This window comes from Myodes glareolus, chromosome 21, assembly GCF_982192425.1.
Source record: "Myodes glareolus chromosome 21, mMyoGla1.1, whole genome shotgun sequence".
NCBI classification, from domain to species: Eukaryota; Metazoa; Chordata; class Mammalia; order Rodentia; family Cricetidae; genus Myodes; species Myodes glareolus.
Window position 1 is genome coordinate 10,005,029 of NC_142046.1, and position 17,776 is coordinate 10,022,804.

Genomic DNA, 17,776 nt, shown 5'->3' on the forward strand with positions numbered 1-17,776 from the left:
GTGATCACTGGGATTCTAGAAGGTGGAGCCTGAGAGGCCATGTGGCTGAGGGTGGCGGCAGGTTGGGCACTCGCTGGGACTCAAAGGGAAGGACTAGGTGTCACTTCTGTGGGCCAGTACTTAACTTCAGTTTGGCTCTCAGTCCCCTCCCCCTCCATGGCCTCACTTGACTTGTAAAGTGGGTGCTGGCAGTGGCTGGTGCCGAGATTAAATGCAGGAGTGAAAGGCTTGTTCTTAGCTCCTGGTGCACAGGAAGAAATGTTAAATGTGCGCCTGCCCCCTCTTTCCATTAAGAAGACTTACTGCCTGCTCATATACAATAGCAAATAATGTTGTGGCTCGTACACAGCATCAAGACTGACTGAGGATGCTGGCTTGGTTGGCTCCTGAGACGCCCTTCCTTGACAGGCCAAAACTGACACCTGCAAACAAGGCTGTGGTCTCTGAAGGAGGTGAAGTTCACAAATGCGGGGTTTGAGAAAGAGAATCTGTGTATGTTTATTTGTTTTGAAATCCTGTCATTCAGTAAAGCAAGAATACAACAGGACTAAATGTCGCCAGGGCAAAGTGCTAAAGAGAGCTCCAACAAAGCCAGGCCTGCGAGTGCCTGACATAGCCACACAAAGGCTCAGCACGGCAGTAACGAAAAGACACCACAGCAGCCATTGTGGACAAAGGCAAACGTGGGGTTGCTAGTGTCCATGTAAGGAGCAATAGAGACTGGGGCCCTTTGGGTTCGGGTCTCAGCTTTCCCCCTTGGTAGCTATGTGACTTCGGGCCAGTTACTTAACCTTCCTGTTCCAAGTCCTTCACTGATTAGCTAGGAACCAATTAGTTACTTGCACATGGCGTTGATATAATGTAACCCACTGTAGATTCTGGTTCAGACCACTGGCAGGTAATACTGCCTAATGAGTTGCTGGGTAGAGTTGACCAGATGTGACCCGTCTCAGAGAAACACTCGGTGCCAAGACTCACAGGACGTTCTCCATGTGCATCTATGTAATTGTCAATATCTGTGACCCATTACATGGTTTTCTCTGAGCTTTGCTTTTCATGCTGGATAATAGACACAGCATGTCACAGGCCCATGATAAGGATGAGCCCGGCTAGGGTTGGCACAGAGTCCACTGTGTCATCTCTCATGACAGAAGGGTCCCCACCCACCTGTGTGCACACTGCAGCAGGCACACCTGGTGTGTTGGAGAGCAGGTGGCCAGTGGTCTTTCCCTGCCCTGCCACTACACCAAGAAGAGGTACTTCCTGCTGTCTTGGGGAAGGAAGAGGCAACACAGGCTGGGGCAAGGTCATCTCAAGAGTCAGCGAGCAGAGCCTGGTGAGGGCGCCTTCCCCACTCTGCCTGTTGGGCTCACTGGCGCGCATAGCAGCTGTGATGATGGCGGGCACAAGCTAGTGCACACGCGCCCTCCAGCTGCTGTGGAAGGTGCAGGGGACAGTTGCCTTGGCTCCTTCCAGCAGCAGGGCACGTGCACACAGCCAGGGAGGATCAGTGCGGGTCCTGTCTCATTCTCCCTCCAGACCCACTTGCCGCCCCACTGGTGGCTTTTCCCTGTGAAACACAAGTAGGTCCAGGACCACACGGACGGGTGTCACACCGGGAGCTGGTTCTCTTTGGGTTTAAATACCAGGAAACACTGTGCAAAACCAAGCAAACTTGGTCAGGATGTATTCCACCCAGCCAGGGCCTGTCCTCTCTGAAGCTCCAGTCTGAGTCTACACTGCAATCCTGCCTAGATTCTTCCCTGCTCGGCTCTGCTGCCTCCTGTCCTTCCGCACTCAATCTTCGAGGCACTGTTGCTATCTGCCTGACTCCCTGTTGATGTTGCTGTCTCTTTTGAGCTTTCTGAGTATGAAAACAAGCCTCCTGCTCACTTTTGTGTTCCTAGTGAAGAGACTGTGGGCCGAGGAAAAGGTCTTTGCCAGAGTCCTGCTTTCCGGCCGTGCCGGAAGTCCGCTCCAGGAAGTCCCTCCCTTTGGGGCATTCTGTGTCCTTGTCTGTAAATGGAGTTGGTAACGTCAGTGATCCAGAGCAACCCTGACGATGCACCAAAGAGACAGGACTAGGACTGGAGAGAAGATGTGTGGACCAAGCTCTTGCTCTGCTCTAGGCAGAGTTCAGACCCCCAGCAGCCGTGTGAGATGCTGGCTGGGTGTGACAGCCGGCTGGGGAGTTCACTGCTCAGGGGAGACTGAATTCCCGGATCAGCTGAGTGGGGAGGCTAGTCCACACAGATGAGAGACACTGTCTTAGGGAACAAAGACTGCCAACATCAACCTTGAGCGTACACACACTGCACTTACAGACATACAGACATGCATGCATTCCACATGTGCAAAGTTTTTTAAAGTTCTTAAAGTGAGAGGATGGTGAAAATGAGGAGGGGGATCATGTGATGTGTCCATATTGGGAAGAGGAACACATCAGGATTCTAGTGACCCCTAGCTCTGTCTTTGGGGGCACTGACTGACATTTAAGTTTAAGTACTAGGCAAGAGTGTGCATAACTGACTGGTAGATGCACGGTCCTGCCCACCATTGAGCCATCCTTGTCCCCACAGCAGCCTGTCCTGCATGGTTTCACAAGTTGTTAGAACTTCCGAGACCTTGTCCTAGCAAGAGAAGCTCTCCCTCTGGCTGCTGCAGGCCTGGGCTTTTTTCTTCCCATAGCAGGAGACTGCTGGAGAAGTCTCCAGGTACATGTCTCAATAGCCTGCTAGCCTAAGGGAGGGGACCCACATCTCTAGAGTGTGTTACCCTGCAGGCTGATGACAGCAGCAGCCCCCGAGTATGGGACAAACAGGAAGAGGCTCTCAGCTCCCACTTCTTTCTCTCATCCCCCTGCATCACATCTTAGGGTCTTCTTAGACCCTGATGATATTCTCAAGGGCAAATAACAAACTAAACATGTCAGTTAGGGCTGGAGAGAAACGCAAAGGTGCCGTGGATGTGGATCAGCTGGTAGGGTGCCTACCAAGCGTTCATGGGACCTGAGTTCTATTCCCATCACATCCTAAAGGCAGTTTGGGGGTACACGCCTGTAACCCCAGCACTTGGAAGATGAAAGAGGAAAGTCAGAAGTTCAGGGTGATCCTTGGCTGGGGAGCTTGGGGTCAGTCATGGCTACATGAGTAGACAGTGTCTTATGATGAGAATCTGAGAAGGTGCCTGAGCACACGAACATCACACCTCCTCGTCAAGCATTCTGGGATGAAGCTTCAGTTAGGATCCAGCGCCAGTTGCCGAGGATCTTGCTAGCCTCCTCTTCCTTAACCAGTCTCTCACCTTAGCAGAGAGGTTCTGATACACAGTGTTGCCTGCTTTGTCACCAGGAACCGCCCGGAGGTTTTGACGCTGACCCCATGGAAGGCGCCAATTGTGTGGGAAGGCACTTACAACAGAGCTCGGCTGGAAAAGTATTACGCCAGACAGAAAATCACCGTGGGGCTGACGGTTTTTGCCGTGGGAAAGTAAGCAAATTGACAAACTTGTCCTTGATATTTTTGTTGTTATTTTTCTACCATCAAAGCCCACAGAGGCCACTTTCTCTAAGTTACTGGGCAGGAGACTGCTATCTCTTTTCCCATGAAGGTGACAAAATCAAGAGTAGGTAAGCCCACCCATTCTCACCTCGGAGGGGAGGGAAACTGTCCTCAATGCCACTGGGACCCAGAGCCAGCAGCATGCCCACCGCCCCACTCCCTGACCTCCAGGGCTTTCCTAGGGAGCGGCAAACACCAGCTGTTGACTGGCTGGAACGTAAGTGTTCCTCCTGTGCTCGTAGTGCCCAGGGTCATGGACAGGGGTTACAGAAGTTCTGGGAGTGGACTGTGTGCACCGTGACCTCCATAATAATGTGTGGCTGCTGCTCTTCCCTGGGTTCCTCTGGTCCTGTCTACCTGTTCTGGAGGTACCAGAATTCAGAGACAGTCTCCATGGATCTTGCTGGCCCCTTCCTTGGCCAGTCTCTCACCTTAGCTGGTGTTTCAATGGTTGGAACCTGTTGAGATTGAACTGGTTCTGGCTGCAGCAGCTTCCATCTCTGCATTCAGGACATTTGATGCAGAGAAGTCGTACTCATCCTTATGTGAAGCTTGGGCTATGCTATTGGTTTTAAAGTATAACCCATTTTGCTTTCCTAGTAAATTAAACATTTTCCCCTAAATAAAACATTAGGTTTAATTTTTAATTTCTTCTTCTTCTTCTTCTTCTTTTCTCCTCCTCCTTCTTCCTTCCTTCCTTCCTTCCTTCCTTTCTCTCTTTCTCTCTTTCTCTCTTTCTTTCTTTCTTTCTTTCTTTCTTTCTTTCTTTCTTTCTTTCTTTCTTTCTTTGAGGCAGAGTTGTGTTTTAAGGGTGTTTTAAGAAAGGCTGTGTGAGGATAATGAAAGAGCTACCAACAAAGTAAGGCATACTGGAGAGCGTGGGAGTGGGCTTCTGGGTTTTTTTTCTTCTTCAAGTTTTGTACCTAATATGCATGTGTAGATCAGAGGACAATTTTCTGGAGTTGGAATATAAGTTTTTTTAGGAGCTTTCTTCGTAATTGCTAAAACTTGGAAGCAAACAAGTGTTCCCTTTACAGGTGAATGTAAAAATGAGCTATGGTCAGTTCAGACAACCAGATATTATTCAGTGCTGAAAAGTGAGTTATGAAGCCACAGGAAGCAAGGAGAACTTTTTGTCACTTGTCACTAAGTGAAGAACTGAATCTAGAAAGGTTTTTGTCCTGGCAGTGGGATGTCACCTCTGGAGTCACCAGAGAGGAGCCTCACGTGACACAGCTTTCACGTGACACAGCTTTCACGTGACACAGCTTTCACGTGACACAGCTGGGGTCACCAGAGAGGAGCCTCAATTGAGAAAATGCCTCCAATAAGATCTGACTGTAGGATATTTTCTTAATTAGTGATTGATGAGGGAGGGCTCATCCCATTGTGGGTGGTGCCATCCTAAGCTGATGGTCTTGGGTTCTATAATAAGGCAGGCTGAGCAAGCCATGGGGGGCAAGGCAGTAAGCAGCACCCTCCATGACCTCTGCATCAGCTCTGCCTCCAGGTTCCTCCCTGCTTGAGTTTCTATCCTGATTTCTATGGGCTGCAGTGTGTGCGCTGGCTGACTCTTTCCTTCTGACATCTATGGGCTGCAGTGTGTGCACTGGCTGCTCTTTCTTTCTGACATCTATGGGCTGCAGTGTGAGTGTGTGTTGGCTCTTTCCTTCTGATGTCTATGGGCTGCAGTGTGTGCGCTGGTTGCTCTTTCCTTCTGACGTCTATGGGCTGCAGTGTGTGCACTGGCTGCTCTTTCCTTCTGCCCTTGCTCTTGCTGTTCCAGCAGAGCACCAGTTACCCAGGACAGGTCCACACTGTCCTGCGCCTGCTCCTGCTCCTGCTTCTGGAGGAGGCAAAGTTATGGTGCCAGGAGCAAGACTGGCAACTGAGGAGCTAAGGGAGAGAGAAGGGATAAAGACGGGATAAAGAAGGGCCCAGAAGATTCTTAAGGAGTGAAGCTGTTCTGAGTGATACCGCAGCGGTGGGTGTACCTGACTTTGTGCTTTTGCACATTTCCCAGCATGGACCTTAGTGTAAGCTATGAGTGCATCAGTGGAAGTGTGACAGTTGTCACAAACCTGCCACCTGGAGCATGGGTGGCCCTGTAGGGAAGGTTGTACATTTGTCTAGGCAGGAGATGTGTGGGTACTCTCAATACTTTCAGCTCAGTTTGCTCAGAATTAAAAATTGTTCTAAACAATGCTTTTTCTTTTTTTAAAAAAAAATAAGACATAAATGTTAAAATAGAACCAGACTGTAGCATGGCTGACTGCATGGTGTTCATGGAGCTCTAGGTTTGATCCCACCACGAAATCTGCAAACATTGTGGCATGTGTGTGTAATCTTACCAGGAGTATAAGAAGCTCAAGGCCATCCTTGCCTGCATAGTGAGTTTGAGGCTCGCCTCATATACATGATAACCTATCTTAAAAATAGTTAAAGAGGGTGAAATGAGACACTCTTTTAGTATTTGGATGGATTCATAGCATCATATTTATCTGGATGATACACTGGCATTTGGGGTAAACATGGGAGGTTTGTAGAATGACTTTACAATTTGGGAGTCGATCTCCATCCTCCACACATTCCCTGTATCACAGAGGAGGACAGGGTGGTGCTGATGGGAGTCGATCTCCATCCTCCACACATTCCCTGTATCACAGAGGAGGACAGGGTAGTGCTGATGGGAGTCGATCTCCATCCTCCACACATTCCCTGTATCACAGAGGAGGACAGGGTGGTGCTGATGGGAGTCGATCTCCATCCTCCACACATTCCCTGTATCACAGAGGAGGACAGGGTGGTGCTGATGGGAGTCGATCTCCATCCTCCACACATTCCCTGTATCACAGAGGAGGACAGGGTGGTGCTGATGGGAGTCGATCTCCATCCTCCACACATTCCCTGTATCACAGAGGAGGACAGGGTGGTGCTGATGGGAGTCGATCTCCATCCTCCGCACATTCCCTGTATCACAGAGGAGGACAGGGTGGTGCTGGTGGGAGTCGATCTCCATCCTCCACACCATTCCCTGTATCACAGAGGAGGACAGGGCGGTGCTGGTGGGAATAGATCTCCATCCTCCACACATTCCCTGTATCACAGAGGAGGATGGGTTGGTGCTGTGCTTAGACTTAACCCAACACAGAGAAGGTAAGGATGTTATGAATTCTTAGTGGACTTGGGCAATATACTTTCTTTGTTTGACCTGGCAGTAGCAACACTGGCCTTTTCAGGCTTTGGAAGTACACCTTTGACAGCAGGCTTCTAAATACAGGAGCGGAGGCTTAGCATGCAGCTTACTGAGAAGCACAGTAATTGGGAACCTCTCAGGCTGGCCAGCTTCCAAGAGCAAGAGGGCAGGACTGTGCATGCCCAGTTGTTCTTACTAAGTTGGCAATGGGAGAAGTTTCCACTTTCCCCAGGGACTGGGTGACCAGCTGGTGGAGAGGAGCCAGGATGCTGTGCTAACATGTTCCTCAACATGCAAACACATACCTGGTGTGTGGAGAAGTCATTCCTGTAGCACAAATAATAAAAACCCAGAGACAGATACTGGGGTTCAAGCTGAAGATCAGAAAAAGCAAAGCGGCCACCCACTAGAGAAACTTTTTACCTCTACTAAATCTTCACACCGAATCCTCAGACCCCACTCTCCAGTGAGTTCCTGTGTCTTCCCCTTTATTCCTCTCTGCCCAGCCATATCACTCTTGTTTCTGTCTCCCTAGTGCTGGGGTTAAAGGTGTGTGACTCCCAGACACTGGGGTTAGAGGTGTGTGACTCCCAGACACTGGGGTTAGAGGTGTGTGCCACCACTCCCTGGCCTCTAGTGGCTTAGCTTTGTACCCTGGTCCTCAAGCTCTATTATTAAAACACAAATAAAATGCACTACACAATCCCCTTCTAAACGTGACATACAGAGCACCTGAGTGTAGCGGCACGTGGTTAAGTGTGTTCCTCTGTGTTTCAGGTACATTGAGCATTACTTGGAAGACTTCCTGGACTCTGCTAACAGGTACTTCATGGTTGGCCACAGGGTCATCTTCTACGTCATGGTGGACGATGCCTCCAGAATGCCCTCCATCCACCTGAGTCCTCTGCACTCGTTGCAAGTGTTTGAGATCAAGTCTGAGAAGAGGTGGCAGGACATCAGCATGATGCGCATGAAGACCATCGGGGACCACATCCTGGCCCACATACAGCACGAGGTCGACTTCCTCTTCTGCATGGATGTGGATCAGGTCTTCCAAGACAGTTTTGGTGTGGAGACTCTGGGCCAGCTGGTAGCTCAGCTGCAGGCCTGGTGGTACAAGGCTGATCGTGACGAGTTCACCTATGAGAGGCGGGAACTGTCGGCGGCATACATCCCATTTGGACAGGGAGATTTTTATTACCACGCAGCCATTTTTGGAGGAACACCCATCCATATTCTCAACCTCACCCGGGAGTGCTTTGAGGGAATCCTCCAGGACAAGAAAAATGACATAGAAGCACAGTGGCATGACGAGAGCCACCTCAACAAGTATTTCCTGTCCAACAAACCCACGAAAGTCCTCTCCCCAGAGTACTGCTGGGACTATCAGATAGGCTTGCCTTCGGAAATTAGAAATGTTAAGATAGCATGGCAGACTAAAGAGTATAATTTGGTTAGAAGTAATGTCTGACTTCAAATTGTGCCAGTAGATTTCTAAATTTGACAGAGAATTATTCTGGCTAACTCCTCAAGAAAGTAATAATGGTTAATGTTAACTTAAAAACCAAAATCAAAACCCACCAACATGGCAAACACGCGCTATTTCTCCATGTAACTTTGAGCCTTGTAATATGTGAGATAGAGGCTCTGGTAAGTAATCAAGTGTAAATTCACAGTGATTTCTTATATATTCTGGGCGTGGGGAAGTGCTGAAATCAAAATTAATGTGCCATAGGTCAAGAAAAAGCCAGAATGTTCTACCCAGTATGTTAGGCTGCTTACTGGAAAATAGGGTGCTAAGAGAAATGCTGGATCAGAGTGGGGTGCACTGTGCCCTCGGTTCACTGTCTTCCTGGTTGTGGGGATGCTAGAGAGATGTCACAGCACAAGGCCGTAAGAGGACGCCAGCCAGCATGGTCCTCAAAGGCTCCACAGCTGGTGGCTTCAGGCCACCGGTGGTCCAGGCCCCACTAAGCTATTGTTTGGCTTCTGTGCACAAAGAAGGTCGAGAGCCCCGATGGGTACCATGGTGGCACGTGCTCAGAGTCCCAGTAATGTGGGGCTGACCACTCAGAGACTGTGCTACGCTGGAGGGACGTGACACGGCCTTGTGCCTGAACTAAGTTGCAGCTGCAGGCAGTGTTCGTAACAATGGCTACTAGCAGGAATTGAAAGGAAGGTGCGTTTTGTTTTGCCCAAGCCATATTCAGTGTTGAACACTGGTGAGGGGAGGGGGTGGCTTTAGGGAGAGAGAATGCTTTTCCACCGGTGGTTCTACCACCTGCTCTGAACCTCAAGGTTCTCCGCCTGGAGAATTGACAGGAAGAGAAAGCCCGGGGTCACGTGACCTCGTTTTCCCCTGCTCCGTCTACACTATGCAAGTGCAGCGGCCGTCTGTACTGACTTTATAACAGCCAGAGACCCAGTCACTGTAACTGAGCTCCTCCTCTGAGAGACGCTTAAGATCCATATCAGTGGCTCTCAAACTTCCGCTGTGACCCTTACAGTGGGCACACATCAGATGTCTTACATATCAGATATTTACATCATCATTCATAACAGTAGCAAAATTATAGTTATGAAGAAGCACCAAATCATTTCTTGGTTGGGGTCAGCGCAGCATGTTATGGCACTGGGGAGGCTGAGACCACCGCTGCATGTGGTGACTTAAGCCGGTCAGTGTGAAGGGCTGTCGGGCTGGATTTCCATATATGCATATATTTATATTTTGCTGTCTTCCAGTTGTCATCTGTTTCCATTTTCAAGCAGTTTATTTAAAAAGCCATTGCACTGGTTGACGTACAGTGTGAAGGGCTTCAATGAAAAAGCATCTTCCATTTTGTCTACTTTGCACCACCTCTTGTTCTTCAGTTGTTAAAGGAAAAAGTCACATGCTCAGCAGCAAGAAAACCCCACAAAATTCCCGACTTGGTGGGCATCGCGAAAGGAAGTGGTGAGCACACATCGGCCCCGGATTCCGCCTCCCTGTCGCTGAGGCTGTGCTGCGCCAGGCTCAAGTGGGAGAGTTGAATGTCTTAAGTCCTGAACCAAAGAAACGATCAATTCTGAAAGTGTGGGGAAAAGCTGAAGAAGTTTTGAGGGAATTTCTTGATTTTTAAAAGTTTATCTAAATTTAAATCCTTAATGAGTAAATTTAGAATGTTATTAAAGATAATGTTTAAACATTTTTTTAAACAAAAATTCTGATTTACAATTGAATAAATTATTTTCTCAGTATATTCTGGTCTGGTCATGGATTATGCATTTTCTCCTAAAGATGTTCAAAAGTATCAATTATGATTGTCTGTAATCATACAGGATTTTAGGACCTTAACTGTAGAAAAGCTGTCATGATCTCCTGGACCTGTCCTGGTACAGACACAGGGCTACAAAGAGCAGACTTGTCTGTCACTCCCAAATTGTAAAGCTCTCTCTCTCTCTGTCCCCCTCTCTCCCGCGTGTGTGTGTGTGTGTGTGTGTGTGTGTGTGTGTGTGAGTGAGTGTGAGTGTAGAGGCCAGGAGTTGACCTTCAATCTCTTCCTCAGTACTTCTCCACCTTATCTTTGGAGCCAGGATCTCATTGACCATGAATGGAGCTCACTGATTTGGTTAGACTAGCTGGCCAGCAAGCTTCAACAAGGTTCTGCCATTTCTACCTCTACAGCTGCCTGCCCTCATACTCAGGAATCCAGTTGATCAACTCAGCCATTTTCCCAGCCTGGGCATGCTCCCAATATAAACGACATTGTCTATAAGGTAGTGACTAGATTGGGTTAGCCGAAGTAACAAGACCACTCTAACTGGCTGGTACGGCCAATGTGAGGTCTAAGACTGACTAAAACGGAGAGACAAAGCAGCCCCAGCATTTCTCCTCTTCGTGACTATAGGTGCAGCGTGACTGAGCTGTCTCACGTCCCGATGCCACAACTTCCTCCTCCAGGGTCTGGCAAGCAGAACCCCTCTTCCTGTGGTTTGCAAGCTGAGAACTCAAGGGTTGTGGCTTGTGTTCAGACTCAGGCTGTAGCTGAAGCAGACAGAGTTTGGTGCCAGCTCGGGGGGGCAGTAGGCCTGGCATGTGTTTGCCCTCTCTGCAAAGCAGTGGCTCTCCGCTTGGGATTCACTCCCCTCTCTGCTCTTGCAGCCTTTTGGCAGTGGCAGCATCTGCATTTCTTGCTTCTCGCAACTGGTGTGTGAGTGTGGATGCTACTGGCATTTAGTGGGTAGATATAAGGAGCACCTCTAAATGATTCACAATGCACAGATGCACGGGGCACTAAACCCCACCCCAAAAAAATGTCCTTAGTGCCAGTCTCGGAGCCTACACTAGCAGAAAGCGTCTTGTTCTTGTGGGAAATGGTCTGATTGAGTGTCAGGAGTTCTTTTTTTTTTAATTTATTAGATTTTTTTTTAAAAAAAAAACAATCCAAAGTCCCACTCCCTTCCTTCCTCCCATTCCCTCCACACACCCTCCCACCCCACCCCCATCCAATCCTCAGAGAGGGTAAGGCACATTGCTTTGTGGAAGGTCCAAGGCCCTCCCTACTATATCTAAGCTGAGCAAGGTATCATCCAAAGAGAATAAGATCCCAAAAAGCCAGTACATGCAGTAGAGATAAATCCCAGTGCCACTGCCAGTGGCCCCTCAGTCTGCCCCAGCCATGCAACTGTCAACCACATTCAGAGGGACTAGTTTGGTCCTATGCTTGTTCCTTCCAAGTCCTGCTGGAGTTGGTGAGCTCCCATTAGCTCAGATAAGCTGTTTTAGTGTATGAACCCTTCATGGTCTTGACCTCTTTGCTCATATTCTCATTCCTTCTACTCTTTAGCTGAACCTTGGGAGCTCAGTCCAGTGCTTCATTGCAGGTCTCTGCCTCTGTTTCCATCAGTTGTTGGACTAAGGATCTATGGTGATATTTAAGATATTCATCAGTCTGACTACAGGGCAAGGCCAGTTTGGGCACCCTCTCCTCTATTGCTTAGGGTCTTAGCTGGGGTCATCCTTATGGATTCATGGGAATTTCTCTAGAGTCAGGTTTCTGCTAACCCTATGATGGCTCACTCAGTCAAGATGTCTCTTTGCTTGTTCTCATCTCTGTCCTTCCTCCATCTCAACTAAACCATTCCCTCAAGTTCTCCTCAACCCTCCCCTTTTGCCCTTCTCTTCCCCTTCTCCCCCAACCCCCATGCTCCCAATTTTGTCAGGCTATCTTGTCTGTTTCCAATTTACAGGTGGGTCTACATATGGGTTTTTTTTGGGGGGGTTCACCTTATTACTTAGCTTCTCTAGAATCATGAACTATAGGCTCAATGTCCTTTGTTTATAGCTAGTATCCACTTATGAGTGAGTACATACCATATTCATCTTTTGGGTCTGGGTTACCTCACTAAGGATAGTGTTTTCTAATTTCATCCATTTGCATGCAAAATTCAAGATGCCATTGTTTCTTGCCACTTTTGAGTAGTACTCTAATGTGTAAAGGCAGCCTATGAATGGGAAAAGATCTTCACCAACCCAACATCAGACAAAGGACTGATCTCCAAAATATATAAAGAACTCAAGAAATTAGACATTAAAATTCTAAATAACCCAAGTAAAAATGGGGTACTGAACTGAACAGAGTTCTCAACAGAAGAATCTCAAAAGGCCAAAAGATACTTAAGGAAATGTTCAACATCCTTAGCTATCAAGGAAATGCAAATCAAAACAACTCTGAGTTACCATCTTACACCTGTCAGAATAGCTAAAATAAAAAACACTAATGATAGCTTATGCTGGAGAGGATATGGAGTAAGGGGTACACTCATCCATTGCTGGTGGGAATGCAAACTTGTACAACCACTTTGGAAATCAGTATGGTGGTTTCTCAGAAAATTGAGATTCAATCTACCTCAGGATCCAGCAATACCACTTTTGGGCATATACGAAAAGATGCTCCATCATACTAGAAAAGCATTTGTTCATCTATGTTCATAGCAGCATTATTTGTAATAGCCAGAACCTGGAAACAACCTAGATACCCCTCAACTGAAGAATGGATAAAGAAAAAGTGTCAGGAGTTTTAGAGCTCACTTTCTTTCTAGACTCCAGAGCTCAGACAAAGGCGTATCCCCTAGTGGACACCAGAGGGCAGGAGTTCCAAAGATACACAGTTTCTGAAGTGACTAAAGATTACAGTGATTAAAAACCCTGTTGCTATTGAAGGTGGCATATTTGTAGAAACGGTGTTGATTCTGCATATAAATGAAAGTAGCCCTGCAAGCTTAAGGGTGCCACTGTGAAAGTTATGCAAAGTCAGAACATTTGCATGACTTGGCTGTGACTGTCCAGAGGGAAGGAGGTTCTGGTCTCGGCTATGAAGACCGGAAGCAGCCTTGGCGTGTTCAAGTCCCCAGGACTTACTGGCAGGCTGGTGCAGTGATCTACTGGTGACAAGGGAGAGGTGCTAACAAGCAGGCTTGGGAGAACCTGACATGGGTGACATCACTTGCCTTTGAAGCCCTCATGGAAATCTTTTTCCTCCCCCTCCTTTCTCTTTTGTGTCATTGCGTTTGTGACCCTGTGAACACTTTGCTATGGCATCTCTGTAACCCGGAAAGGACCTGGAGGCTCTCAAGGCTGAAAACAGTGCTGTCCTAAGAGAGCTGCTGTAAGTGGGACCTGTTGGTTGGTTCTTACTCTTTGATCTTAGGGGAGCCCTCCACCCAGCTCCCAAATAATCACATGGAGATTTTTTTTCTTGCTTATGAATGTCTGCCTTTATCTTGGCTTGTTTCTATCCAGCTTTTTGTAACTTAAATGATCCCATCTGCCTTTTGCCTCTGGGCTTTTATCTTTCTCTATTTCTGTATCCCTTTCTTTCCTCCTTCCTCCGTGGCTGGCTGTGTAGCTGGGGACTGGCCCTGACATCCTCCTCTCCTTCTGCTTTTTCTCACTTCTTCTCTTTCACTCCCCCAATCTCTTCTCTTCCCAGATTTTTCCTCCTATTTTTTTCTCTCTCCCCACCAACACTGCCTATCCTTTCTCCTGCCTTGCTATTGGTCATTCAGCTCTGTATTAGACCAATCGGGTGTTTTAGATAGGCAAAGTAATACAGCTTCACAGAGTTAAACAAATGCAGCATAAAAGAATGTAACACATTTTTGCATCATTAAACAAATGTTCCACAGCATAAACAAATGTAGCATGTCTTAAAATAATATTTATTCTACAACAGTGACCACCAACTCTATGGTGTAGCTGAACTGGGTGTCCACCCTCAAGAAGTAGCTGCCACTTCTGGCTGTGAATCCAGGTATCATTTCCACACATCTAAAATACATCCTACCATGATCCAAAGTTGTTCTGCAACCTTTCAGCACAAGCCCCCCTCTCAGGGGATACAGGGTAGTCTGCAGATGTAGCAAGGGATGGATTTCTTTGAGTATTTAACAATTGCTTCTCTGGGTCCTGTAGGAAGCTCATTTGACTATTGGAGTTTTTAGGGTCAGAGTCTGGGCCCTGGCAGCTCCAACTAGCTAAGCTTGGCCACACATTTGCACTGGGCCAATTAAAGAAATAGGTAGGTCATGGTGAAAATCACAGAAAGCAGATTTATTCAGTGCGGCCGCATTAGGAAGAGGACCACATAAAGAGGTCCAATGGCATCCGTCCTCGAGCCCTTCTTAGGAGTTCTGACAGGTTTGTGTTTAAATAGAAAGCAAGGAATATGCATAGCTAGGCGTCCCTGGCCAAGGTGGGGTTTTACCGTTGTCAGCGTCCCAGCTCCAGCCCACCATCCTGAAGGACGATCTGACATGCTGTGGAACTTGTGGAAGCTCTTTCCAGTCTTTCCACTTTCTCAACATGAGATTCTTGAAGAGGACATGCCAGTTCCTTAGGGTGCGCTGTCTCGGAAATCTGACCGGCAAAGGCAGGGTCGTGTGTGTCCTTCTTGGACAGCTACAGGTGTGTTCTTCAGTTTGTGAAGAGGACAGTAAGCTTAAATCACTCCTACAGTTAGTGCAGAGGTATGGAGGAGGCAATCATAGTAATTAGTGCGGGGTTAAAGGGGAGACGCATTGGTGATCTGCTCCAAGGATGCTACGGTTTGGATACCGTTCTACCCGTAAAGCTCACGTTGAAATCTGGGCCACTGGGGGCAGTGTTGAGTTGTGTGGGGCCACGAATGGGGATTAATACCTTTTGAGGAAGGAACCATTGCTCAGGAGATTGGTTTCTGTGAGCCAGGTTGTTAGCAAGCTCGCCAACTCCCTTCCATCTCTCAAACGTGTGCTTCTCTACACAAAGCATGTCTACTTTAGTGTGTGTTGGACTGCCACAAGGCTCTCACTGGGATCTTGGCAGGTTCTGGTGACACATTCTTGGACTTCTGGGACTAGAAGCCACAAACTTTCCTTTGTGCACCCAGACTCCAGTATTTTGTGAAGCAACAAAAGCCACACCGAGAAGCAAGCACTAACTAAAGAAGTGAGCCAGATTCAGTGACCCTTGTTCCAGGGGTTCTGACACAGCGAGCCTTCAACTACCTATCCACTCAGCATCCACCCGGGCAAGGTAGCTTGCCTATAGCCCAGATCAGTTGGAGACCTCCTCTAGGCTTTCACGGGAAGTTTATTGCTTTTTACATTTATTAGGTGGATGGGAGGTAGTTGGACAGTCACAGCTGTGGGTTACCACTTCCAAATCCCAAAATCAACCAAAAGGAGTTTTTGTCTTTCTTAAGTGGCAGGGGACACTCAACATTTGTTTACTAAATTGGCTGTACTTCGGAATTGCCTGAATTGAGAATATTCATACCTGGATCTCACCCTCTAAGATTGCTATTCAGCCTGCATGGGGTGGGACTTGAACATTGGGAGTTTAAGCTTTCCTGTGTGATTCTGCTGTGTATGCTAGACATCTTGGCAAGGACTGCATTATGGTGGAGCAATTTGCTTTCTGTGTGTGGTTTTGGGGTTTTTTTGTTTTTTGTTTTTTTTTTGGTTTAGATTTTGTATTTTTATTGTTTGGGATTTGTTAAAATTCTTGAACTTTTCAGCTAATAAACTTCTTATGAATCAAATTTAGGCTGCCTTTAAAAAGTATACAGTTAAAAACAAAGATGGCGGGGCCGCCAGCATAGCAGCAGAGCTCCCAGGAGGCTCCAAAGGGAGATACAGCGGCAGAAAAGGAGTCTGCAGGATCTACTGTAGCTCCAAAACAACTTTTAAAAAAAGGGGGGCCAGGGGGAAGTCTTATGGGACGATGCTTTTAAAAAGTGGATGCACAAAATTGAAAGGAAAAGTAGCAGAACAGAACAGCATGCGTGGAGGACAGAAAACTACACCCTTCTCTACTGGCCTTGGTCAGCAGGCTGTAAGCACAGAGGTCATGCTGGATGAGCTGCAGGACGGCCTGCAGCAGGCCCCCAGCACGGAACTGCCACAGGCTACTACTGCCTGAGATACTTGCCCTGCTGGGAGATTGAGAGTGCAGCCACGCGCTGCTAGCAGCCTACCAGCACAAAGGCCTTGAGCTGAGCCTTCACGAAGCTGATGTCAAAGATAGGGACGGGTGTGGTACCCCGGAGCTTGCAGGGAACCTGCCCTTCCCTAGCCCTGCCTAGCTGCAAGATTCCCCTGACTCTGGTCTGATTGTGGAAGAGACAAAATAATCCCACACTAGTTCAGAATTATGAATAATAAAGGGTTATTTATTTAGGGGAGACTCACAGATCACTGTCCTAGATCACAGTCCTTTGCATGAACAGGGAGCAGGAACAGAGTCTAGCAGCAGGAAGCAAGAGCTGGAAGCAAGAGAGCAAACACACACTTTATAGCTGCGTTTATACTATAAGAGATCATACTCAAGTGGGCTGGTATCTTAAAGGCTATTGGCTGAAGGACCTCTCACAGCACCTCCGCATTTTGTTTAAATAAGAGAGTTCTAAACCCAATACAAAACTATATACACTTGGAACAGATATCAAGTATAAGATTAGAATTACAGGCAGCATAAATGATATTAAGCAAGGAACATATCCTAATGTTTTAACAAACATTCTATCCTAAGGAGTCTCAATCTTGTATTGGAAATGGCTTGGCTAGATCATAAGAGGATGGTAACCAGTATTCTAGGACTGTCTAATCTTCAACCTCATTGAAGGCCTGAGAAGGTTCATAGTATTACTTGAGTAGGCAGGAAGTGCAATCAAGCAGCTCCAAAATATACAGTAAATGACAGAGACAACTGGCTGCCTGAGCAGTCACCCAAAGTCTCTTTTGCAGTGTTGGAGCAACCAACATTGGCTAAGGCCTAGAGTAACTGACAGACCATTTTCAGAGGCAGGAACGTTTTCAGAACCATCTTACCCTGACTTGGCAAGGTTTGGCAGTCTTTTTTTTTTTTATTGTATCCTGCTTGTCCAGTCTGGACATCATGTACTTTGTCAGTGATTGAGGCGTGGGCAGTTCCTTGCCCAAAGGCCAGTTGTGCCAAGAAGAAAACAAACACCAAGTGGAGTGTCTTTGGTGTTCAACACTCTCAGGAATAGATCAGTGCTGCCAGGAGCAATCATGTCTCACGTCAACAGAATCCTAAGTTATTTAAATGCCATGTTCTACAGATCTTTGAAGTGGTTGAAGATTATCTATCTATGTAGCATACAATCTCTATATAAAGAACCTAATTAGTCTGACTATAAGTATGACAAAATGAATGACTATTGACCTATAATACTTAATACCTATATAACAAAGATTAAGACTTCATATCAGAATATTAAACAATCTTTAAACAACTGTGCAGTAAAGGAAGACAATGACCTCAAAATATAAACAGTGTATAAATATCTTGATCAGAGGTAGAGATGCATAATGCAATATGATAAATATATTCTAAAATTGTATCAATATACAAAATGTCTTAAATAGAGGTAGAAACATGCATGCATAAAATATGACAAAATAACTTTGCATAGGTGTACAAATATTGTAAACAGAAATAGGCACATATTCAATATAACAAATATAATTTGAACTT

General features: G+C 46.9%; 1 protein-coding gene across 12 annotated transcripts in view; it reads left to right on the forward strand.

The window, feature by feature from the left end:
• Ggta1 (glycoprotein alpha-galactosyltransferase 1 (inactive)) overlaps positions 1-9,993 on the forward strand; it is an 80,732-nt gene extending 70,739 nt beyond the window's left edge. For all 12 annotated transcript variants that reach the window (XM_048432250.3, XM_048432247.3, XM_085681315.2 and 9 more), the window contains 2 exons: positions 3,351-3,488; positions 7,534-9,993. In XM_048432250.3, the coding sequence (XP_048288207.1) occupies positions 3,351-3,488; positions 7,534-8,227 (832 nt within the window). In that variant the 3' untranslated portion in view covers positions 8,228-9,993. The remainder of the gene's footprint in view (positions 1-3,350; positions 3,489-7,533) is intronic.
• Positions 9,994-17,776: the final 7,783 nt, after the last annotated feature.